Source organism: Rhyacophila brunnea, unplaced genomic scaffold, assembly GCF_057557595.1.
Source record: "Rhyacophila brunnea isolate RB1 unplaced genomic scaffold, BYU_Rbru_1.0 scaffold_5, whole genome shotgun sequence".
In the NCBI taxonomy this organism is placed as follows: Eukaryota; Metazoa; Arthropoda; class Insecta; order Trichoptera; family Rhyacophilidae; genus Rhyacophila; species Rhyacophila brunnea.
Window position 1 is genome coordinate 13,701,172 of NW_028233170.1, and position 26,802 is coordinate 13,727,973.

At 31.1% G+C, this 26,802-nt stretch overlaps 1 protein-coding gene across 1 annotated transcript in view; it reads right to left on the reverse strand.

Moving 5' to 3' along the window:
* Nucleotides 1–26,162, reverse strand: part of LOC147066061 (protein commissureless 2 homolog) — a 55,282-nt gene extending 29,120 nt beyond the window's left edge. Inside the window, exon 1 of the mRNA XM_085955345.1 lies at nt 25,388–26,162. Within this exon, the coding sequence (XP_085811471.1) occupies nt 25,388–25,640 (253 nt within the window). The 5' untranslated portion in view covers nt 25,641–26,162. The remainder of the gene's footprint in view (nt 1–25,387) is intronic.
* Nucleotides 26,163–26,802: the final 640 nt, after the last annotated feature.

Genomic DNA, 26,802 nt, shown 5'->3' on the forward strand with positions numbered 1-26,802 from the left:
GCACGATAATAGCGGTAATTCGACAAAAGGACTATCTATATGGTATATTTAAAAAAATTAAATCAATATCATATAGGTTCTCGGTACCTATTATTTAAATATTCGATAATACTTATGTGTAATGAGAATATACGATGATAATAATTATAAGTTTATTTTTTTATTTAAAAATATTTTTTTATCATAACTTCGCTCACCTATCGATAACCCTCCCTCTATGCTGAATGCATGTGTGAGCTAAATTTTGTCGATAGGGTAACTACAGTAAGTATACTAATAAATTCGGCACATTTTGTTAATATTATATTCTTATTATAATTTCTTTAATTAATAATTTTAAAGTAAAGTATAAGTAGATAGCTACCGATTTACTTTGCTACAAAGATTTAATTGCTATACAACTGATTTGATACGATCACACAACTTACTATTACTGATGTTCTTTCATCTTATTTTTTTTTTCATTATCTTCACAATAGTGTTTTTTTTGCCATCTCTATAAGATTTCTTGATTTAGATAGAATATAATTTACCTACTTGGGTTCATTTTTCTGTGTACATATTACTGTGTCACCTACCAATCATTATTGTCCGTCGATGACAAATCACTTAAAATTATAATTTAAAATTTAAAACAATATATGGTACTGTTCGGTTATACGGAATACAGCGGCAAACACATTTTGAAAATACCCGATATATTGGATTATTCGTTAATTTGGGTAAGGTTAGGTTAGGTTTGGTAAGGTTAACCTAACAAATAATCTAGTATATCGGGTATTTTCAAAATGTGTTTGCCGCTGTATTCCGTATAACCGAACTGTACCCAATATATTAACAACATAATATTATTAGGTACTCGAAACTCGAAAAATTCTATTGGGCGTGGGTGCCATATAATTATTTAATATGTAGTTCACATATTTTCGGTTAGCCCTCCAGTTTAAGAAGCATTGGTCTAGATTAGGATATGAAATCATTTTCTTCAACCTCCAATATTTAACAATAATTAATTAATAAGGAAGCTATGATAAATTTAATTAAATCCATTTATTCGTTTAATTATGAATATATATCATCCCTTAGAATAGTCACCCTTCTAAACACCCAACCATGCAAGCGTATCAAACTAATGAGATTTTCTTTGGAATTTAGAAAAAAATGTTGCCACATGTTAAAGGGATTGCTAAGAACCACAATATTTTAATAATAATAACATGTACCTATCTTATCAATGTGCCAAGGGTGGTTTATTCTGTAATGTTCAAAATATTTTTATCTATTAGAGGCAGACTACTATAAAAATAAAATTAATATCACTCAATTTAGTTTAAGTTTATTAAGTTTTTTTGTAAATACTATTGTCCGTTGTTGACAAAACTAAGCTACACAATTACAGAATCTTTGTAAAACCTTATTAAGTATAAAGATCTTTGAAAATAATAAATAATAAAAACCGTTGATCGAATCTTTGTGAATAATAAGAATATTTGGTACTAGTCGGTTATCCTGGATACAGCGGCAAACACATTTTGAAAATAGCCGATATACTGGATTATTTGTTAGGATAACCTAACCTAACCTAACTAAACCCAACCTAACCAAAACTAACAAATAATCCAGTATATCGGCTATTTTCAAAATGCGTTTGCCGCTGTATCCAGGATAAACGTATAGAACCGAATATTTTAATCATTACACCATCATTACACATTTAACGCAATCAGACGTAGAAATAAACGGATGGAGTGTTTTTAATGTAATCTATATAATATATGGAGTGGTTCTATACATTAATACTAGGTACTAAAATAAGTTACCAGGGAATTTAAACAAATTCCAAGAATCTTCAACACATTAATGTGTTACCATTGTGTTACAATGTTACATGAAATTTTTTTTCTTCAAAAAAGACGAAGCGTTGCATGCTAAAAGTGAACTAATCAATGTAACTCTACTCCGATATTGCACATTGATCTGTGTTGTCAACCTATAATCCTATAATTCACGATGAAGAGTAACTTCTTCTAATTATTTTACCTACCTATCAATCTCTTAACTTGACAAGGAAATAGATAAAACACTTCCAAAGATAGTCAAAAGACCTTCTAGCCGTAACGTGATAGTGTTATCATTTCAATGAGTTTCATAATAGGCATCATAACTTTTTAATGCTTCGACATGTGCAATAATTATCGTGTTATTTATTTTTGCCAACCCACCATTGTCAGCTGATATTTTCAAATTACTCACGATCTTTAGACTTATCTTTCGAAAAAGTGTTTACCTATATTACCAGGTATATTATCAAAGGGAATATAGTTGCTAAGCTGATAAAAGATTCTAATCAGGAAGCTTATTAAAATAATATTTTATTCATTATCCAATCAATCATTATTATCGTGTAATGATTCAATGACAATTTCTTTGATTCACAACGAAAATTGTCTAGACAAATCGGAGACAAAAGAATAAGGAGTTGCATTAATTGTTTCCTAGAAAATATAATATTTACATCAGACGATTATACACTTGATATTACAGAACAAATTTAGTAGATATCATTAAATTATTAACTGTCCAACAGAAAATAACCCGCGAAATAAACAGATTAAATGTTACCCACACATAGAGTTGGGTTTCGGGAAAATTTTTCGTTTTTCCCGACGGGAATTCTCGAGAAATTTTCGAGATTCTCCATCCCGAATCACCAGAATTGAAATTTTTAACATTTCGGGAAATCCCGGATCTCGAGTATCTTTTCTCGGGATTCGGGATTTCTTTATTATGAAATATTAATTGAAAAACGATTTTTCTATATGAAAAAGTGGATAGAGAATTCAAAACGTTCAAAGACTCGACTCACCCAAACTCACACTAACACAATTAAGCCAACGTCGACTCAAAACGAGTGCAATTTTTCAACATCAGAGAATTTTGTGTCTCAAAAGCGTACGCGATTGTCAGACGCAGCCATTGACAGCCTGATTTTTGAAATTCTATTTTACTAAGTAATGCTTTGAATTATTTCCTAATTCTATTTTGTTCGTCTTCTTATTTCAATAAAAAAAACAAATATTTTTGGAATTCGTGTTTTTACACTGATTTTAGGATTTTTACAGGTTTTTTTTAAATTTTCTCGATATCTCGAGAATTCTTTTCTGAAATTCCCGAATCTCAAGAATTCAAAATTTCATCATTTCGGAAGATCCCGAATCTCGAGATTGAGATTTTCTCGGGAAATACCCAACTCTACCCACACACAGCTATTGAAATTAACAATCTTTCTGTATTAAATTACCGTCAGCATATTCTTTGAAATGATACGTGATATGTGGAAATGGAAATTACGGTTTGTTTATTAAAACAATTCAAAAAACAATCAAAAACAAAATGATCCTTTAGTAAAGAAGTACATAATTTTGAAAAACTTCTGAGAAAATATATTATAACTAAAAGAAAAATACCTTTTTTGAAAAACTTGCATCTCTCGGGTTTCGCGTCCATGCACATATACCACTATGCTAAAGGCGCCATACTTAATTGCGACAAATTTTAAGTAATGGCTCTTAATACTCTTTGAAGCGCTTTTCAAATTTGAATTACTATTGGCGATCGGCGATCGGCTTTTGAATTTTAAAGTTACAACATAAAATCTTGGAGTGATCCGTGACGTCGATAAGTAATTAAAGTAATACTTATCTACTTTGATTTTAAATACAAAAGCCGATCGCCGATAGTAATTCAATTTGGAAAGCGCTTCAGAGAGTATAAAGAGCCATTACGACGCCTTTAGCATAGTGGTCTATGTGCATGGGCGCGAAACCCGAGAGATGAAGGTTCGAATCCTGCGGGGTCTTACTTTTTTCAAAAAAAGACTTTTTCTATTGGTTATAATATATTTTCTCAGAAGTGTTTTCAAAATTATGTATGTTCAATAATTAGAATGTTACATTCTTAAATCTTGTGAATTATTCATGTAATAAAAAAAATAGTTACTAAATTAAAAATCCTTTATTAAATAAAATTGGCAATCCATCGACGTTATTTATATTCACAATATTCACGTTAGTGGCCATCGAGGAAATTAATAAAGCTTACCTATTCGATAATTCATATTAGTTGACAACTTCAATAATACAAATTTGCAATAAATTGTATACTTACACAGATGTGGGAAGTATAATTTTATTCCAACACGGAAGCTTTCAAACTATTTATAAAAATAATATTACACCAAAGTGTGAAGTGCCTACCACTCATTATCTTGTTGAATTAGATTATGTTTTGTTACATAAATGTACTTTTGATTATTTGATCTTCATTCAGTGGTTTCCAAACTTTATCGTACTATATGCCCCGCCCCACATTTAAAAAAAAATCAATACAAAAAACAATAGCGAATTTAAGGTTAAACCTTTTGGCACTCCTTTGAACTAGTACACGCCCCGAGTTTGGAAACCGCTGTAAGATTACGTATTCATGATAATAGTGGCATTAGTGAAATGAGATAAAATGGTCTGTCAATTTGTTCATTCTATAGAAATATCTCGTTTCAAAAATGAAACACAATATTATTAGAAGTTAACATTACAATGGTTCTACGGATAGGTATAGCGTATAACCCAAGTCGAGCAGGTATACAAAAATAAATGAAATAATTACAAGATAAAAAGAACTTTTTTTATACTTACTTACCACGTTTTTAAATTTTCTGTTGAATCATATAAACTTGACAACTCCATGTAAGTATTAATAAAAACTTTTTATTGTACTTGAGAGAAATACTGAATAAATCTTACTTAGAATACTGAAATGTCATTTTGACATTTCATATTGATTTCCATAGTAAGGCACGTATATATTAATAATTTAGTAGCTAGAACCCCCTTAGCAACCAACATAATAACTTTCCATACAAAACAGAATTAACTGAAAATGAATTAAATTCTGCTTAAAAATGGCTAAAAGTATTAAAATAATGCATTGTCGTCGCGTTCTGATATATTCTAAAAGTTTCAAATGTCCAGCTGGTCGGGAAGTTAACTAAAAATCTTCAATCGTCCAATACAAATCTTGGACAAACAAATCCTTGTGTCCAGAAAAAAATGTACTGGACACACAAGAAAAAATTAGAACTGTACAAACAAGAATACGAGCCAATAAAAACGTGGCAATAAAAAATAGGTAAGTAAGGTAAGGCACTTACTATTATTATGTTTGTCAATAATTAGTATAGGTTTTTTGTATAATATACTTTTCCACATTTTTAATAAACAAAGAGTGGATTCGTCTTACAAGTTTACGACATTATCAATACATTGGTAATTCCGTACTATAAATTGAAAATATATGTAGGTATGTAAATAGCCACCTACCTATAATAAACATTATAATAATATATATTGTATTGGCCAATCGGTCGGATATTGTAATAATGGATGATATGACCTTCAAAACAACTGGGGCTGTAGGTAGACGATGATCATTGATATATCCCGCTGATCTGAATATAAATATAATAAATATTATGTGTAGTTAGCCAGTAAAATCGAAAATCTGTGGCACCACAAAAAAACTGGTAATTTTTACCACCGGTTTAATTCCATGATAATAATACACCGAAGAAACAGTAAGTTGTTGGTTGGAAGAGGTGAGGATCGCTCACCTCTTGGATGAATTTCCCGGCGATTTACGGGACAATGAGTACCTACTTGGCAACAGGAAAAATGTAATATCTCAACATAATAACTTGAATTGTGTTAGTATCTCTTATAACTTTACTGCAATATAAGTTTATTATATTATTTAATACATTTTTGGTAAAAAAAACCAATTAAGTATATACCTAGTAGTTGTAATCGTAAACGACTTTAATTTCACAACATTATTCGAAAGAAAGATGTTTCTATTAGCATGAATAATATATATGCAAGATTAAACAACGTAAAATACTTTAAGTATGATGCAACATTCCGTTGAAAATGCAAATGAGATACCTAAAATTGGAGATAATTCTCAGAACAAATGAATGAATATAGTGAAGAATTAACCGGAATTACCTACATATGCTGGTCCTACGTGATTATTACGGGAATTTATTTATCGTAATCTGTCTACGGGATAATATTACTATACTTAGAGATGAGAAATGATTCATAAAATCGCCTAGACGCCTAGACCTCTCAAAAATTGTAATAGTAGGAATAATGTGTACACGTACACTGTACACTTGTCGGTGAAACCTAACTTTTTTGAGTTTTTGCGATAGGTTTTTTAACATGCAAGACGCGGTTAATTAAGTAATGAATAATTAAATAATTAACACACTAATAAGTTATTCATTCACCGTACTTACATTCAAAAACCCTTCATACTCGGTGACTGATAATAATATGTGCCTCATGTTATTAGTTGCACCTATTACTTTTTTCATTGGCTCTACAATTCGAGTTGGCATTGGCTCGTTTGTCAGCTCGCGTCTGGCTGTCATGTTAATTGTCGAAGGTGTGTTTGGACCCAGAGTATGGAACTATTAGGTCATATATCATTATAATTATATAGTTAGCGTGTTATTTACTCCAGGTTTTACCTGTGAAGATTAATTACCCTCTATCTTAACCATGGCCCCACTGAAGCGGGCCCCCAGGTCAGGATCCTTGACGGCCCCCTATATATCGCTCTTCAGAAGCGTTTTCCAAAGGGAATGTAAAATTAAGGGTATTCAATGTATTTTTAACGAGTTTTTGTATTCTTGAATACATCCACTGTTGATTTATCGAATATCAACTCAAATAATCAAAAATTGCACCACACAACCGCTTATTCTTAAATATTAATACTCTCCAAGTAAAATAGCTAAGTACCTAATCGTAAAAAACACCCAAGATGGCCGCGTGGCTTAAACGCCGGCCTATAGAGTCGAGGGTCAGGTCCGAATCCTGGATCTGGTAAGTGCACATATTGTTTTTCAATTTGTATATGAGTCAGAGTATGGACCTAATAGGTTGAGCAAGTGGCTGACATCCATTTCTCGTAAAAATAAAAATCTGTTAATACAAACCTCCAGTGGAGGCCCATATTATCCTATTAGGATCGGAAAATAGCACCGCAGGCGACTTTTTTACTATTAGAGCAAATTTGTGGTGTGTGTTTATCTCACTTATAAGGTAGCCGTCACCCCCCCCCCCCCTTGTGGGGGCCATGATCTTCACAATTTATTAAAATGTAAATTTGCCACAACATAATAATAATTATGTAAATACATATTGATATTACATGTATTACACATGTCATTCACACATTGCATGCTTTCAAAATAAAATAATACTTACTTACTAAACTTTACAAATAAAATCATGGTCTATCTCGCAACAAAAATTAGCTCGATTTCAAGATCAAATTTTTATTCAAGACGCGGAAGTGGAAACTAAAAACTGCCACATTTTACGCCAATTCCCAGTGGGCAAATAAGGAAACTGCAAGCTTGTCGGCGTCTCGTCGGAAATAATAATATTACAGCATCAATATTATATTTGTATTAGCCATAATAGACACAAGTCGTAACATAACATTTCAAAAAAGTATGTAATTTAATATTTTCTGAAATTTAAGTGCACATGTTATAATCCAAGGAAAGAGGGTGGACATAGTCATAAATAATATTTTTAATACGAGTCGTTTCGTAGATGGAATAATTGACTTATTTAAATTTGAATTGATTTCATAAGTAGGTATAGTATTATAATAACATTAATAACTAATAACAAACTGTGTGCGTACAATACCTACTTTTCCTCGTGTTTTCATTGTTGATTTCAATATATTATAATAGTATGAGTAGGGAATCCAATCCCGAGCCAAAATCTTGATCCCGGGATTTCGGGATTACGATTTGACGATCCCGGGTTTGGCATTTTTTTCAATAGTTAATATAATTTTTTATATATACAAATAACGTTGATAAAATCGGTCAAAAATAAGTCTAGTATAATTTATACTATTAAGGACATTTATTGTTAATATTGTGTACGTTCAATCTTGGAAATACATAAGTTTAATGGAGTAAATATTATTGTAATATTGTAATATAAATAATAATGTGAAAGTAAAACAGTTTTATTTATTTATGAAAAAATGACAAATACAAATACAAGTTCAATTAAAATAAAAAATGACAAATGCATTAAAAACATGGTGGAATCACTTTGTTAAAAGTGCGAAACACTGTTTTTTCCAATTTTTCTCATTTTTATATATTTATCTAAAAAAAATAAAATGAATTGGCAACACATGGGTAATAAATCAAATTTCATTCAAACTCAGTTTATCTCGAATGTAGTTGTATGTTATTAATAGTATTTTTTTCTGTTATATTTATGTTTTTATTTTATTTTCCATAAAAAATAGAATAAAAAAACTCAATCCCGAAAGTTTCGGGATTATGTTTACCAATCCCGGGATTCATAGGTATCGAAATTAGTTCGGGATCCCGGGATTGGAATCCCGAAGCATGAGAGTCACCACTCACCAGATAACGTGTTTTGAATACATCGTAACTCGGCACCAAATATGGATTGTAATTGATTGTATGTATTTTAAAACGTAGCGTAATAATTCTGATCAAATCGAGTTTCACAAATCAATCCAAATATAATGCGATGTTAGAATAGTATTCAATAGTAGCATTCAGGGTTGCAAATACGTGAGCTGATGGGTAAAAATGATAAAACAGTATCTACTATATTATATAGAGCTGGAATCATCGAATTTTTTTTTGGGTATCACTTAATAACATATTTATTATTTACCCCAGTTCCCCGACTCCTGAAAGACCAAAACTAAATGCATTACTGATTAGATAACTGATTATACAAAAAAAAATGTTATTTTAAGACAGGCATTGGTTAGGTACTGATATATATATTATGTTTAATTAGTGCAATAATAAGCACTGGGTACATACCTGATAATATTATGTACTTACTAAAATATAATGTGAGGGTGTTATAAGTCAGACAAAGAAAAATTATAATTATCCGCATATCGGCAAAGATCAGCCAATAACAAAAAGACTTATAAATTGGTAAAATTATAAATAGAACCTGATTGTATTACAATTATTAATAATACATATGTCCACATACAACTAGGCACCTATTCATTGACTCGATCAAAGTTTGTTCATGTAATTTATTTTTATCGTGTGTCTACTTACCTACCTACTTATTTTTGCTTTTATTAGTCATTTTTAACATAATTATTATAATATTGAGATGCTAATCTAGGTTTTGTTTCGGTATCAGTTTTGTTTTTAATAATTTCCAAATCTATATTTCGATTAAATCAGCGCTTATATCTATTACTATAACACCCTACTTTTATAGTTAAGTGGATTTTTATAAAAATAAACTCAATTGACCTATCTTATCATTGTTCTGAAATCTCGTTTTGATCTGATTCGATTATTGTATCTAAAAATAAAGTATGTAAATATAAATTTCTGGTGCGATAAAGCTGCATAACTACAAATAATTAAATATGTATCTAAATATATTGTACTTTACGTTTACATAACATTTAATATAAAACAATATGTCGTGTCGTATAAGTGTCATAATTTCGAACAGTATATTACAATATGTACCCATGTGAATTTAATATACCAAAATATGTAGGAAGTGAATTAAGACCAGAGACGTCCCGTGGTGGTAGGCTGGTCATGTGTTGCATATGAGCAACACATAATAAATTGCAGCGACTGGAGGAACGGATACATAGCAGCGGTGGTTTTCCATAAAGTAGAAGTAGACGATACTGTCATTTCGTTAGAAAATAGTATCGTCATAAAAACATAATAAAACAATAATAATAAATTCTGACGACATCACAATTGTCGTATTGTAATAATTAATACCCAATGTAATACAGAGGGAACACAAAATTAATCTGTTTTGTGGTAATACATATTATTAAGGCGGTTTATCGCACAGGTAAAATTTTCACAAGGGTGCCTCCAAACCCGTCAGCGCTATAGACCTCGACATATCTACCACCGTTTGAGAGTTTCGTGGAAATATTTTTATTGTTAGTAGATATGTATGTCAATTTACGATTTTTGAATCTAAAAATAAAAGACGACTGCATTTTAAGTCTGCTTAGGGATGTCACTCTGCTGAAGACAGCCTAGTTGAATACGACAAACACAGGAGGTGAGGATTCACATACGTAACATATATATACAACGCCATGAGTTTATCAAATTATCGGCTTAGCTAAAATGCAATAAAAATAATATATCACTCATTTATACCAACATTTTAAGATCAGTGTTGCACAAATCATAATATCAAAAATCTGCAACGAGAATCGTCTACAAATCTAGTATCTACATAGTACTTAGGTAGGTACCATAGATAACATACCTACGTAAAGTAAGTAGGTACCTACATCATTTTAGAATTAATAGGTACAAAAATGAACAATTCTCTAAAAATATTATACCATCTACGCAAAATTAAAACAAAAGACGATGCTTTGAAATCTTGCTATTTACAACGTTTTGCTTAGCTCGTATTCTTATTTGTCCGGTGGTTCTTTGTCGGGTACAAATCTTGCAATCGATTTTTAACTAACTTCCCGACTAGCTAGACATTTGAAACTTTTAGAATATATCAGAATACGATGCCAATGCATTTTTTTAATACTTTTAGCCATCTTTAAGTAGAATTGAATTCATTTTCAGTTAATTCTGTTTTGTATGAAAAGTTATTTCGACACCATTATTGGTCGCTGGTCTGGGGTCCTAGCAACTAAATTATTAATATATACGTACGTTACCATGAAAATCAATAAACATGTCAAGTACAATTTTTTTTGATCGTTTGCTAGTCAAGTCAAGTTTATATGGTTCAACAGAATTTAAAAACGTTGTATATAAAAAGTTATTTTATCTTGTAATTATTTTTAAATAAAGACCGTTGGATATTTAAGTCAAACCATGCGTAGCCATTTTATGAAACAGCAACAAAATTGACGTTTTTGTACCTAGTGTCGTTCATTCTTATTTATATAATAATAATATGTCCCATACATAATATTATTATCGTCAGAATTTTTTATAACTTTTTTTATAAAAAGATTACTAAACCAAAAATGACAGTGTCAAAATAGATGAATAGGTACCTAAATATATATTTGTTTAAATAAACAAAACAAGAAACTAAGTACTTACTACAAAGTGTTACTATGCAAAAATATTTTTATCTGACCCAGTAATGTAATCAATCAGTAACCACCAATCTAAAATCATTAATACAGGCGGTGGATAGCCAATTAATATTTGATTATTTGTTCAGATTTCAATTAGATATTCATCGCGAAAAAAAGGTAAGTACTTACTAATCTGGTTGCTAAGTCCACTGCTATTTTATTTAGCAGTCAAATAATATAACAAGAATAAGGTAATCTGATCACGTTAGGTAAGTATGCAAATAAAATTAATATACCTACATACTTTTTGTTGACCAGAGAATAAATTTGCTCCGGTCACGAGGATCTTTGTTCAGGCCATATTACTCGTGTATGTAATACATTCCCATGTAAATAAAATGCATATTAATATTATGAGCTTTGGTAGAAGATTCGGTATACAAATATTTCAATGGGTAAGCGGACAAAACAGAACATGACAAAATAGAACAGCCAGGGGAAAAATGAAACATTAATTTTTGTGGAATCTATTTAAGTTAGGTTAGGTTCGGTCATTATTTCATTGTACCTAGTCACCCGATCATTTTGAACATATTATATTGATTTTAAGATGAGATATCCTAAGCTTGCTGGCAACACTGAGTTAAGAGGGGGCTCGAGAGAAGGAGATGAAGTATAATTTAGTATAAAAGGGACCTTGGCGTCGTAAGCACGTTTATTTAAATCGATCTTTTCGCAAAAATCACTAATCATCGGAGATTTTATTTTAAAAAACATTATTATTGTTATTGTCGGTCGTCTTACATTATTCGTCGCTTTCGAAAATGGCGAATTTGGTTGCCAATTTTTACTGCGATGAATCAGTATGTTCCTTCCTGTCTTTTTTTATTCGTAGGTTTGTTTACTATGTACACCGAGAAATTTCCATTTATAAAATCGGAAATGAGTTTTGGAATATAATGCAACCAAAACTGGTCCCGTTTATTTGAGGCTTTCTAGCGATTATGAATGCAAAAATTAGGTATATAATTTGATTTATTATGGCATATTGAAAATCTGTGCTATTAAAAATCTATCAACATAATAGAGATAGGACAATTTCCATATTAAATTTATATTTTTCCTGAAAGGTCATAGTTATATTGATTGTTGCTCTGTTTTGTCATTGTTCTGTTTTGTCATGGAACCCATCAAATTCGGGTGTTCTACGAGTAACTAATTACATACTTCAAAAAAAATCGATATGATTTACTGTTAGAATGTTTCATTATTTTCATTTCGATCTCAGATTAAATTAAATAAACAGATGGACAGTTTATTACGAAAATTTCCATTAAAATAGTTTGCCAGAGAATTTAATCCAAGAATCGCAATGCCGGACCCATTGTGCTACATAGGTACTTTTTATTTATTTTTTTGAAATATAGGTACGAATTGATATTGACAATCCTCTATATTTTATTTTCTACATTGACAATGAATATATTAATGGGAATGTGTACAGATACCAAAGCCAGCCATATTTGAACGGGAAATGAAAGGACCTAAATTTTTATATTATTATTCTGTTATTTCAAATATGGAATGTTTTTAAATTATCCCATCTCCTTAATAGTGATATGACTGATATGCATGCACGTCACAGGTGTTGTTTCGTTTCAATGTAAAGTTAATGTGCATTCAAATGATGAATACTTAATAATATAATGACGTGTATTGAATATTTCTTAACGATTTCTCCGATACACTTATCTTAAAATAAAATAAAAGAAATATATTATATTACATCTGAAGAACATTATAGGTCATACATATTATAATAATTCATACCCTAATGGGAGAACGTTTGATAGAATATGATGATTTCTGAGGAATGGGAAAGGGGGCTATTTAAAATGCGGTATCACATCGAAGTAATGACTTATTATTTGAGAGAATAAAATATTCTATAAGAACATTATTCTGAAATCGAACATTTTCACCCATTATTCAACGAATTTATTTATTAAGCAATCGAGTCGTTCAATTTTATTGTATCACCAGATTTAGACAGGGTCAGAGACATTCAATTTTTTACGACAAATGTGTTACCGGCGGAGGGATTTTTAAAATTACCCAGTGACGTCATTTAAGGACGACCCGATCAGACCATGGATTAAATTATAAAGCCCCAGCAGTGTTTTGTATATAATCTTTAATTATATCACAAAGAAAAACATGTCAATAATATTATTGACAACCAAAATAGTATGTTCGACAAAATTTAATAATAGTTAGGATAGGTATCACCTGTTTCAACAGAATTTTTTTAATTGACGACGGAGTTCAAGAAATTGGTGCAGATTATTATGTGAAATAAGTACTTACCAAGTATATTATATGTAGTTTACTACTATTAAAGAAAATATTAGAAAACCGTATCTTGTATGAATTTGGTGGCAAAAAGGACCACTATTTTTTATAAAAAAAAAAATCACTACAACCATTGCGTTTGGCATACAAAAGTGCACTTACGTCAATCTGAAATTTACTTTAGCGATTGTTATATAGGTAAATCTCAAAGCACAGATGGAAGATTTCCCATCTTTTTAATAATCTTAACTGATTTCTTCCTTCATCTGTAAACTTTGAGAAGTGAATGTTACGTGGTGGTAATCCTAGTATCAATAAGTATGTACCTACCCTAATTATTATCAAATATTTATGATTGAATCAAATTATTGCAATTGCCCCTGTTGATAAGATATCTAAATAATTATTATGGTCATTAGCATGCGTCAATACGAAAGTAAATCAAAGGAAATGACCCGTCAGTGAAAGTTTTCACATATTTACGGAAATTAGTCAACAGCTATTTACAGTTAATTTTAATAATAAGATCCGGTCCTAATTATGCAGCCTATTACAACGAATAGTTAATGTTTAATATTATTTCATGAAATGTAATTAAGCAAGTAACCAAGCTACTAAGCATTTAGATACCAATTTCCATATATTTTATTCCTTTCCATCTGTAAATTGTAATGTTAAATAGAATTTACTGAAAAGTATTAAAATGTATCCTTGAATACAAATTTATTTCAGTTACTAGGAGATAAATATTTCAAAAACCTTTAAAACGCGGTCGTATTATCATTATTATGTATTTTTATTGTCGATAAACAATAAAATTATATTCAGCGAGAAAATTGACTCCAAGAGCGTAAAAAATAATAATACTGCGCCACCTTGAAATCAAAATAAATATTATTAAAAAATATATACTTATCGCAAATCAGAAAGAAAATAATGTGTTTGACCATATATCTACCTATGGACCATACTAAATACTTGCACTCATATCGACTATAAGGACACAATATTATTAATATAATGTTGATGAAATTATTAATCACGGTTTGTATCCATACAGATATCGTTGATCGTGAGGGATACGTTTTGGACACAGTACCGGTCAATGAGTAATTTGAAACACAAAACAATTTATTAATAAACTAAACTCAATTAATAACAAAAAAAACTTGATACGTCAAATTAATAAAAGTATGTACTTATTAATCGTCACTGTTCTGGCAGAAGACACTAATTCGAAAAAATGACATATTGAGTTAAGTAGTTATACCAAAATAATGTTCCTTATTTCAAACTTTACCGTCTGGAAACCTTCTTAATAAATAAACAGTCTTTATTTTAAAGTCATCCTTTTTACGATTAGTTAATAAACTCACATGATAGACCATTTCAAACATTTTATCAACTTCAAAGTCAAATTACTCAAAACTAGTATTCTCCAGTTAGTGTGTTCTGCCAGAACAGAGACGTAATATAACTGTAATAAATTGAAAAATACCATTAATTTTGTTCCGCTATGCAAAAAGAGCCTATATTATGTAGTTTACCCTGCTTGGCTTGTCTACGCTTATTGTGTAAAATTACTCGATAGCTGTCAAATTAATAATCTCTTCGTATGCGCGTGATTCTATTCATTATGACGATTCTTGACACGTGGTATATGTTAAAATAAGTGCGGGACAAAAACCGCCGGGTTCGCAATGAACGAGAGTCACATTTACTTTACGAGGATTGATTTATATTCGCTCAACCCTTTTGCTGTATGCAGCACTCGAAATGGAAAATTTTACGAACGGAGCGCTCGATAATTTTATGAAAATATTAACGTTGTTATCTAATTGTATATGTATTTTATAAAAATAAGTCTGTTAGATTTTTTATTATATGACATATCTAGCTCAGGCGGTAAAATTAATATTTCCACGAGACGGAGCGATAATTTTGGAGATTTTATAAACCGGAACGGTGCTCCGGTGCGTTCCGGTCGATTTCGAGCCCTGGCTGTATGTATCAGTGGCGAAGGGTGGAAGTAGGTTGTTAAGATTCGATGTAAATAGTGCACACTACACTTTGTCAGTCATACACTTTGTTTTCATTAAGCTAAGAATACAATTAGCAGGTGGTGGTGGTTAGTTTTTGAAATTCAATTAAACCTTGCCTAAAACAAACCATAATATGTATATACATATTATGTATGCTATGATGGGGAATGCGACAACAATTGTACACACTTTTTCAAACATACTTATTTATTTTCGTTGAATTAAGAATACAATTTATGGTGTCGGTCATTTTTTGATCAAAGTTTTTATCGGTCAAAGTTCATTAAACCCTGCCTAACCAAACCTCGATTGATATTCCTCCATCTACAAAATTTCTAAAATAATATATGGTTTAATGGCATAATTTTAGATATTTTATAGATAAACGATGATTGTTTGACTATTATCTACTATGGCTTGGATTAGGCAAGGTTTAATAGAATTTTAAAAACTAACTTCTGACTAAACATTTTAATTCTATGTGATAAAGGAAAAGTAAGTTACCTACTTACCTAAGTCAAAAGAAATATTGAATTTTGGATCATTCTCCATGGGAACTCGAAGCTCCTAAGATTTTCTTTGGGATTTAGCTAGACTCTAGACGTCGATTTGATGTATACATTCTGGTAATTGAAAAATCGTTTAATTTTTTTGACTTACCTCATTTTTCCTGTCCAGTTTATATTCATTAGCTGATACAAATTTGGATTACCACCTACAAGCGCCAATATCAATCAATCAATAATTGTACTGTAATTACATAATATTATATAGGTACTTATATTCGTATAACCAGCCCATATTGCTGCATGATTTGTGTAATAAATACTAGGAAATAGAATATTTTGTATTAGTGTGCGTTCAAGTTATTTGACTACAAAATTTAACCAAAAATAATCAATTAAAATAAGTACCTACTTACTGGCTTATTTGGCTTAATAATGGAACCAATAATGGCTAAGAAACGTCGGAAAGATATTTTTTTTATTTTGAGACTGCAATGGAAAACCAGAACAGTTTAAATATTATTCACATGTAAATACTGCGAGGATCAAGAATAAATAAGTAGGTACCTAATATTATAAAAGTCGAAGATGACGCTCTGAGGTCGATGTTCAAGTCACATGGCGACGAAATCACATGAGCCAAAAACTTGAATTTTGAATTTACGAAGACATTGAGATTATATTATCAATAACTTGCAGTAGGATAATCTCCACGTCAATGCATACATTCAATATTAAATTTTACTTTAACATTGGTTATCGATAACCAAATTTATTGAACACGAAGAAAATAAAGGTTACGTACGTTTCCCAGACCGTGGTACGCGCACTTCTGGCGGTACACGAACTCTATTTACCTATGTTATTACTATTCCTATATACCTATTTTTACCATTTCCTTTACTCAGGATCGGACATAATATGGACCTCCATAGAGTGGAGGTTGATTAACAGATTTTTGTTTGTTTTTTTTTTATGAGAAATGGATGTGAGCCACTTGCTCAACCTATGAGGTCCATGCTTTGATTCAAATACACATTGACATTTTACGATAGCCATGCGGTTATCGCGTTGACTTATAATGTCGTGGGTCCTGGGTTCGAGTCTCTGGTCTGGCAAGTATGTAGGATGCCAAAAATACTACTTTTGCAAATCCAAATCTCCATAGCAGCATGGATTGATGCCTTGCCGGTTCCACTAATTTGGTGATTTACTTTCTTTTTGAACAAAATGTTTTACTTTTTTTTACTATTGCCATATGAATATAATATAATATATTATATCGTACGTTTGGGAAATACATGTCTATAGTATCGATCACTGAGTTAATCTTTTGCGAGCAAAGAGCATTAATGATAATTAGATTCATTGTTGTATATTTTATTAATGAACTAGACACAAAAAGGTACCTAGTTATTATGTTTACGTTATGTTACTCATTTGATATGGCAAAACGGCAATAAAATGAAACCAGCTTTTATAATGGATGCTTTTTTTTCATTTAATCGAGTACATACGAGTATAAGTCGGAGAGACAAATGGAACACGACAATAATATTGTGACTGTAACAACGTTGGAGGAGTTAAAAAGGCCTTCAGATATGCAGAATGTCCTACTAGTGATCCAAGGTAAAGGAGAGGTGATGGCGAAGAATGATATTGGAGACGCCCTGGCCCACCCCCGGCTGTAGTGTAATTGATTATCATAATAATTGTAATAGCATTACATAAAAATGTGGTCTTTAAATGAATATTCTAAGTCTAGCTAAGGCTAGCCAAAAATATCCGTAAACACTGAATCAATAACTATTTATTTTTAGAATTAAATAATAAACAAACTTTTATATCCCTGTAATTAAATAACAAATATATTTTTTTCTAGTTAAAAATTGGCCGTTCACCAATATGGTCTCAAATTAATTGTAACCACAATTTACCATATTAAATACCTAACCATGTCAAAATAACCATTATATTATTAGCTAATTTTGCGTAATTTAAATTGGTCTACGTGCAAAATCAAGGTATACAATTTTATGTCACATGTATGCCATAAAAAGCAAATCAGAGCGCACCACTTCTTAATACTGGCTACCTGTAATTATTTTATTATTCACCTATGTATCCGAGGTAAAATAATGTACATGCTGATTGATATTTGAACTACAGACACAATTTATTTTAATTCTAAATATTTACTACTAATTTTCTCAGAGAAATTTTGACGAATTTATATTCCTTTTTATGTACTACCAAGTATTCAAGGTATTGCTAACATCGTCGACATTTCTAAGAAAACATCACGTATTTGCCTTTTTTAAGGCGTCGTATAAAAACGTGTTTTGTTTATCAAAATTACCATAGACGTAAGAATTAATATTGGAATGATTAATATGTAGGTAATAGGTACTTACATAAATTTTATTATTGAATGGTAATAAATAAAGAATAATAAATACATTAAAATTCTACAACGTCTAGGAACATTGTAATTAGGTGTATTATTCATCTTATTCTTTCTTATTCTTATTCGTTCCTCAATTGGAGCTTATGGACACCACGCGGCGCCTCCAAGAATAGTTCATATCGTTTACATATTGTGTCTTATCAGGTCATATAAGCATCCCGTAACTCCGCCGTATGTACTCCTTGGATGGTATTTACTATTTAGCGACCTTCTAGGATGCCTTAATCCGGTTGACTTAAATACCAGGCAGGCCATGTTGAAATTCTCCGAAAGATATCCACAATACGACGTGGCCGAGCCAGGTCCAACGCCACTTCTTTACTCTCAACGTGATGAGATGAGAGGCTGCATGGTACGCACTCTTATCTCCTCGTTATTCCTAAAATTTTACCACCGCGTAGGTATTTGTTATTTAAGCTCAGTATGTGGTTTCTCTGAGCCTTAGTAAAATGCCATGACCCGCTGCCGTAAAGCGGCACCGTCAAAATGCAATCGTTGAATAGGTGGTATTTAATTTTAACTGAGACTTGGATCCAGCTATTTCTCAGTCGGATTGCGACCTGTCTTTTGAAAGTGCCATCCCCCGTGATGTGCTTCCCGGGTATTAAAAGCTAATATAATTTAAATAATATGTATTCATATAGTCTGTGACGCATTTACAATAATAAAAATCCATTACGAATATAATAGTTATTATGGTAAACGTCAGATGAATCCCATGGCACATCAAAATAATATGTAAATTTGTTGCCTTTGGTAAGATGTTGAAAATGTATATTATTTACATTTGCATACTCGAACAGCGGAAACATTATTTTATTTTAAATAATTTCTATTGATTGTGATTACTTTTGGACGTTGGATTTCACATATCTATTTTTATTATTTTACGTGCGTAGAGACAATACGAAACAGGTTTCGATGTAAAGTCTATTTAATTGTAGGAGCACTGCTAATTACAATATATTAATAATAAGTAAAATAAATATTGAAATAATATGTAAGCTGGTATTATAAACAATAATTGCAATACACTAATATCTACATCCATGGAAAAACCATTATTGGTTACGTAAGTAGGTGGCTCGAATAATTAATTGTAAAGGTCAACTACAAACGCATTTAGATAATTGCGTAGGTATGTATTATTTATAGTGTGATAGAAAACTGTTATAACCGGCCAATATCATATGACAGCGTTTCCCAAACATACAACATACTAGCACCCATAGGTACTTATTATCAGCGTGCCCCTCTTTAAGTCTCATCTATTACAATTAGACATTTGCGAAACTGCATAAATCACTGATAAAGTGACAAGTACAATGATTTTTTTTGTGAACTTCGATACGTATCTTTCGAGTAGGTACATACCCTCAGATTTATGCGCTACACAATTTGGGAAACACTGTTCAATAATACTATTTTTTGTAGTTATAAATTATGTTATTATTTTTGACCATCAAATTTAATACAAATATTATTAGCTGACGGCTAGTTACTTATGGTTTAAGTAGAATAATTTAATTGTTGATCATCCAATATCAATGGCTAAAGTTTTTATTTGATACGATTTATTATAAACGACACTGTACACATAATAGTATTTATCGCGATCTTATTTTAAGCAAAATTATGTAAACATATAATTTTATTAATTATATACAAATGCAATAAATATAATAATATTGTAACGGGGAGCTGTTTTTTTGTAAATAATGGCATCAGTATGTCACAAAGCTGAGGTTACTTTGATAACCGGTTGAATGATAAGATGGTTATTTTAAACATATACCTCAGCGTCACAAAAAAATATGCCTAAGTCCAAAGATTTTACAATATTTTATACCAATACTTTAAAGTCACATTGTTTAACCAATGTATGTTTGAGCATTTAAAGGTGTGTAGCCACAGTGGTACACTTGCATTATTATACCCGTTGTAAAATTGCAATAAGTAACAATATGTAATGATCAATAACAATATTAAATTTATGATCTATCAGGTACTTCCATACACTGGCAGCACCGCCGATACCACAGATAGTAACTAATATTATAATAACTAGAGGGAAACATAAATGAAAGTATAATAAGCAGAAACATCTACCTACACCAGTTATTTATTTATTTATTTAAGAATACAAAACATTGTGGACATAACAAATCTAAATTCAAGACGTACACAACATGAGATTTACATTATAAGTCAAACATTACCCTCACAAGAGAGAAGAGAATATAGAAAAAGAAATATATATATAATAACAATAATGATAACAAAAAAAAAAAAAAAATCAAAACATACTTAAGTATAATTTAATACAGAAAAATATAATTTTTGAGAACGGAAAATATACAATTTTATACAGAAAAATACAGTTTCAAAAATAAAATGCAAAGTACATCATTGAAAATGTCTATGTCTTTAGGGAGCGCATTTACTAGTCTTGCACCCCTCGCTAATGGTGCCTGATAGGCTTGACGCGAGGAAACGGTTCCAATCCAGAATAAATCATGACTGCGACCACGTAGGTAATTGACAGGCCCATGGAAATTCAAATTTATTAGGACACCAGGATTGGAAACCATCCCTCGCGATAACAGGCAAAAGTGTTTCAACAGCAGAAGAGACCGACGAGATTCAAGAGAGTGAAAAGTAAGCATGCCTTGTAGAAAGGCAGTCGGAAAATAATCATCTGACGAATTATCGAAAGGAAAATAGTTAAATGTTTTAAAATAAAGACATCGAAGAAATTTCTTCTGGACGCGTTCTAAAATAAGCTTATAGGAAACCTCATAAGGACACCAGATAATCGACCCATATTTAAGAATGCTACGCACTAATGAGACGTAGAGTGTACGTAATACATTAGGATTCTTGAATGGTTTGGATTGTCGCATGATGAATCCTAGAAGCTTACTCGCACGTAGAGCCGTTAGGTATCGTTTTCATCACTCAATTTGAATTAAAAGCTAATGTAAATAAATATAAAGATAATAATTATGGGCCCCAAATGACGGGGCTGGGGCTCAGAGGGGGCCCGGCCCGGTGTGTGAGATAATCACAAGTTTTCTCTAATATGAAAAAAGTCGCCCGATGCGCTATGTGACTTGACGAGTATTAACATTTGAAAATATGTGGTTGTGTGATGTAATTTTTGATTATTGTGTGTATTAAGGCTTGGACGATTAGAATAAAAAGAAAGTCGTAAGGTTGATATACCTATGCCTAAAATGAAATGTGTTAGCGCATGCCACGGACTACATTTGCAGAAACTGGACGAATATCTGCAATTCTTTGACCACATAGCGAGAAAGGAAAACACCATTTTGGAAAAACTCATCATCACGAAATATCGAGGGTAGTCGAGTAGGAGGGAGGTCATCTGGACAACGGTCAAACCAAGTGATGGATACTACTCTCATTACTAATTTTAGCTATGCGGACGTTGGATTGAATGGATTTTATCTTATTAATCCTAAAAGGTTTGTTTTAAAGAAATGGTTATACACTTTGGCCATTATGTAAAATCGTATAGGGTATAGGTGCATAAAATGAGGGTTCTTTGTCCACCTAAAAATACTTGCATATTATTGGTCTGAGGCATCCATCGATGTCACAAATTTAAAAAAAAAACTGCGTTCAAACGTTTCAAAGTTTTATCATAATTCATAATATCGTACCATTCGTATGTACTCTTAGAATGAATGGTTTTTTACATGAATCTAGAATCTAGATAGTATCATTGAGTTGGTAACATCAATATATAAAATCAAGAAAATTTCTTATCAATAAACTGAATCAACGCTATCTTTGAAAAATAAGCTATGCGGAAGAAGGTAGACCTACCTATTAATCAATTATAAAGTACACTTAATGAACACTAATAACTAATAAGTATGAAAGCGAATACGCATTGATTTTTTTCAGCTATTTAGGTAACATAATAACGTTTGATACAGTCGCTAGTAAAAACTAAAAAAAAATATAAACGATTTTTAGCTATATGCCTATGTATCTAAATTCTATATTATTAAATTTGTTTCTGATTTCATCAATAGCTAGAGTTTGCTAACAACTAATCCACACAAAAATACTTTCAGATAGTTGATTTATCTTTTTTATACACAAAAATCCTTCCGCAAGGTTGAATTAAATGATTGACGCTTTTATTTGTATAAGTTACATAGTACTATATTGGTTTTCAATCACGTGAAAATAAAACCGTTGCTTGCTGTATAGTGTTGAAGTGTATAGCATCCAAAAAGATCTCATTAATGATTATATGATTCTTCTAAATCGAGGCGGTAATTTTCTCGTAAAATCAATAAGATGAATAAATATAATTTTTTTATACATAATATTGATAATATAATATAGCACGTCTAGCTACGCCACTGATTTATGTACTTTGTAGCATTGTTGTTTGTTTCTGTAGTAAACGTTTTGATGAGCTAAACTCCTAAGTATTTCGATACATAATTACACTATTTCCGTATAAAGAAATGCTGTTCTATATTTAGATTATGTACATAATATTTTAATACATTACCACAAAAGCATGTTGCATTGTGGATTTGTATTAAGAGAAATAGGTACAAAGCGATTATTGTTTCATTGTCAAAATTCTCTTTTATAATTACTGCATTAGGAATTTAAAAATTAAGCCAGACTGTAAAATACTGTATAGTACAGGCACAGGTAAACAAATATATAAGTACATATAATGTTTAAATGCACAATATAAAAAAATAATTCTGCCATCACAAACCAGCTGATAATATTTACTCTATTGAATGAAGGTCGTGAAATTTTCCGACAAAATCTTTGAAAGTTAAATCTGTTATTTCAATAACGCTAAGTTTATAGTTTTTATTACATTATAATGTATGATCATTGATGTATACGTGAATGCCGTTTTTTTATTCGTGTGAACATTGTACAGTTACAGCCCCGTTAGAAAAAAAAACTAAAACCCAGCTAACTAAGTAGGTACCTATATCAAGTAAAATACTATGAATAATAAAATACAAAATTCGTATAACATATTTTTTTACTGGATATCAATACATTACTAAAACAATAATTGTTGTGCTTGTGTTATGACAACTTTCTTTAACCTTTGATAATACTATATTAAAATAATTCGAACATATTACAGACGATTGCTTGAGAGAAAGGGAATTTTTTTTCCTTATCCATTCCTGAAATTTCCGTGAACCTACACAATATGGCATTAGTATTATTTTATTAGGTAAGGTTTTTTTCTATTGCCAACAAAACAATGTCGTAAAAATATATTAGATACACCCCAGGTAGGTACCGACTTATGAGAATTCATAAATTGATTAATTTCTTTTCAGGAAATACAATTAAGCAATTTCATGAGAATGATAATAATACAAAATAAATAAAATAACAATTATTGTATTATCTACACCTACAGCTTTATCAATATTACTTAATTCAATTAATTGTTTTTTGATTAGACAGTGACAAATTCAGCGTTCGAAATGGGCAATTTTACGAACCGGAGCGCTCGATAATTTTACATATTAAAATATTTATGTAAGATTATATAGAAAGTGTATATACTTAGTAGATTTTTTGTTATATACGTACCAAGATTAGACGGTTTAATGGGACAGTTTTGTGGCATGCAAGATTTGGCCATAAGTTGTCGGCAAGGTAGATGAAAATTTCAGTTTCGTGTAAACTTTAAAAAATATATTTAAATATGTAAATGATGCAATTTTTCATTTTTCCACGAGACGGAGCGATAATCTCGAGGAATTCACGAACAGGAGCTGCGCTCCGGTGCGTTCCGGTCCGTTTCGAGCGCTGGACAAATTCATTTTAATCTAAATAAAATGTAGGTAAGTATTAATTGTGATCGATTGTATGTTTCAATACCAGTGAAATTCACGTGAAATGATAAATACACTTATAATAAATATAATGTACATCATCTACATTTGAAATTTCTTTTTTTTCACAGCATTATGATGAAAGTGGATAAGGCATCATCCGCCCGTGTGTGACGTTCCAAAAATTCCCCCTCTCTGACCCAACTTTTTTGAGTATAGCTCAAAAACAATTCTAAAAATACGCAATTTAAAAATCAAACTCGTTATACAAGTATATTAATAATATCTATGTGTGTTATTTATATTAACTGTGCTTCCAGAAAGTTTCATTATTTAATAAAAATATATAAAATATATTATATTTGCTCAGGTAGTAAATAATCATTTATCTGTAAGTTGTAATATGTACCTACCTATGCTAAAATAGGTAAGTAGGAATAAAAATTGGGGCATGCAGAGGGCCTTCTGTCGTAATATCGAAAATTGGGTTAAATTTCGAAAAAAATAAATGAACTTTTTCGCTCATTTCATGAGAGGTATGGATTTTATGTAAAGTAAGCGTGTTTTACTGTTGTCACTCATTCGCTCAATCAATGTTTGAGTCCTTGCTCTGGATGAAACACATCAACCAACACGTGAATTTTCCAGACAAGAATCTAGAAAGAAAAGACGTAACGAATTCCATTACATTTGAGTATTCTGACAATATTGTTGATTTGTGAAAAACAGTCGGTAGCATAGACTATAGATACATAGTCGGTAGGTCTACCAATGTTTGAAAATGGCGTTCATAAGGAATTTTTGACCGCCCCTTAAACTTAATCACTTAATCACTTGCTTCCATGAAATATAAGTCAACTGTACTGTCTATGAATAGTCAAAAAAATAATAAGGTACATTTAAATTTGTTAATTTTTATAAACAATTTTCAATACTTACTCGTCATTTTCCAAAGTTGAAATCTGTGGTATAATAAACAGGTACACATGCAAGCAGCACATGATAAGACGAGGACGGTGAGAACAACTCCCACCCACACGTCTGTCACCAGCTGCTCATCTTTTGCAGTATTCGATCTGAGGATGGACTCCTCGATCTCCGCCACCAAAAACGTGATGTTCTTTGACAAGTCTTCTACCTCCGAATCACTGGGCAGGTTTATCATTATCCTCGATTCCGCCATCCCTAACATTATTTTTTATTATATCGTTTGTGTATAACTATTGCTTATTACAAGTCAACCGTAAGTACCAATAATTATTGGTTCTTAACGAGTTAAACTAATAGTACCTGGATGATTATTTTAAATTACACTTTTTTTCAAGTTAGTTCGTATTACGTAAATTCAAAATTTAACTATTCACGTAAAAAATGATATTTTCGTATTTTTAAATTCGTTTTTTCCTACAATCGATTGTTGTTTTTTTTTATACCGGCAATTCCCAATTCTGCGTAAAACCGAGTGGATTTGCATACAAAACAAAAGTGTAATTATTATTTTTAAATCGTAAAATATTACGATTTATTGAATCACTTCGAGCGAGGAAAATCGACGGTACAAGGTTAGATTTTAATTATACAAAATCACTCGTGATTTGTTGACATATCGTAAACACACTTTTCACTGATTACATTATTTTTGCGAATAACCTGCGTATACGCACGCGCAACACGGCTACAGCGTGACACTCTGTTCGAGAACAGCTGATAGACTGACGACTTCGCGCGCCTTTTTGGGTTTTATAACATCGCCAACGGCAATATAGGTAGGTACGTCGCGCACGTACTATCGGCAAATACAATAATCTCAGCGGGCAGCGATCTTGTCCTATCGTTAAAATCTTTTGATCGTATCAACCTTCTGCGGTCGGATAAATAAAATTATCGTTGTTAATCAAATAAATTAACGATCACGATAAATACTTCAATTGAATAATACATAATATACGTACGTGAGTATATCTAGGACTGAGCTAAGGGTGGCTACCCCTGGCCCCTTCCCTCAAATAAAAAACATATTTTACAAATATAAAATACCAAACTGCTACAAAAGTAAATTTTTCTGTTACCAACTTATTCTTTTTTTTAATAAAATTATTATTTCATGAAATGTTGATTTTAACAATAAATATTTTACAAGTAAGTAATCCACCTAAAGAGGACGCTTTGCATAATATTATTATGCATAGCACTGGTTTCCAGGTAAGTATTACTGCCGCCATCTTGGAAAAAAGCAGCTGATTTTAAATCTGCCATATTTTTAAATAGTGCTTTAAAAAGTGTCTTGACCAAGGCCTGAACAAAAATGAACAATAAGTGCGAGTGAGAAAGTATTCGGCACCCTTATATTCTCC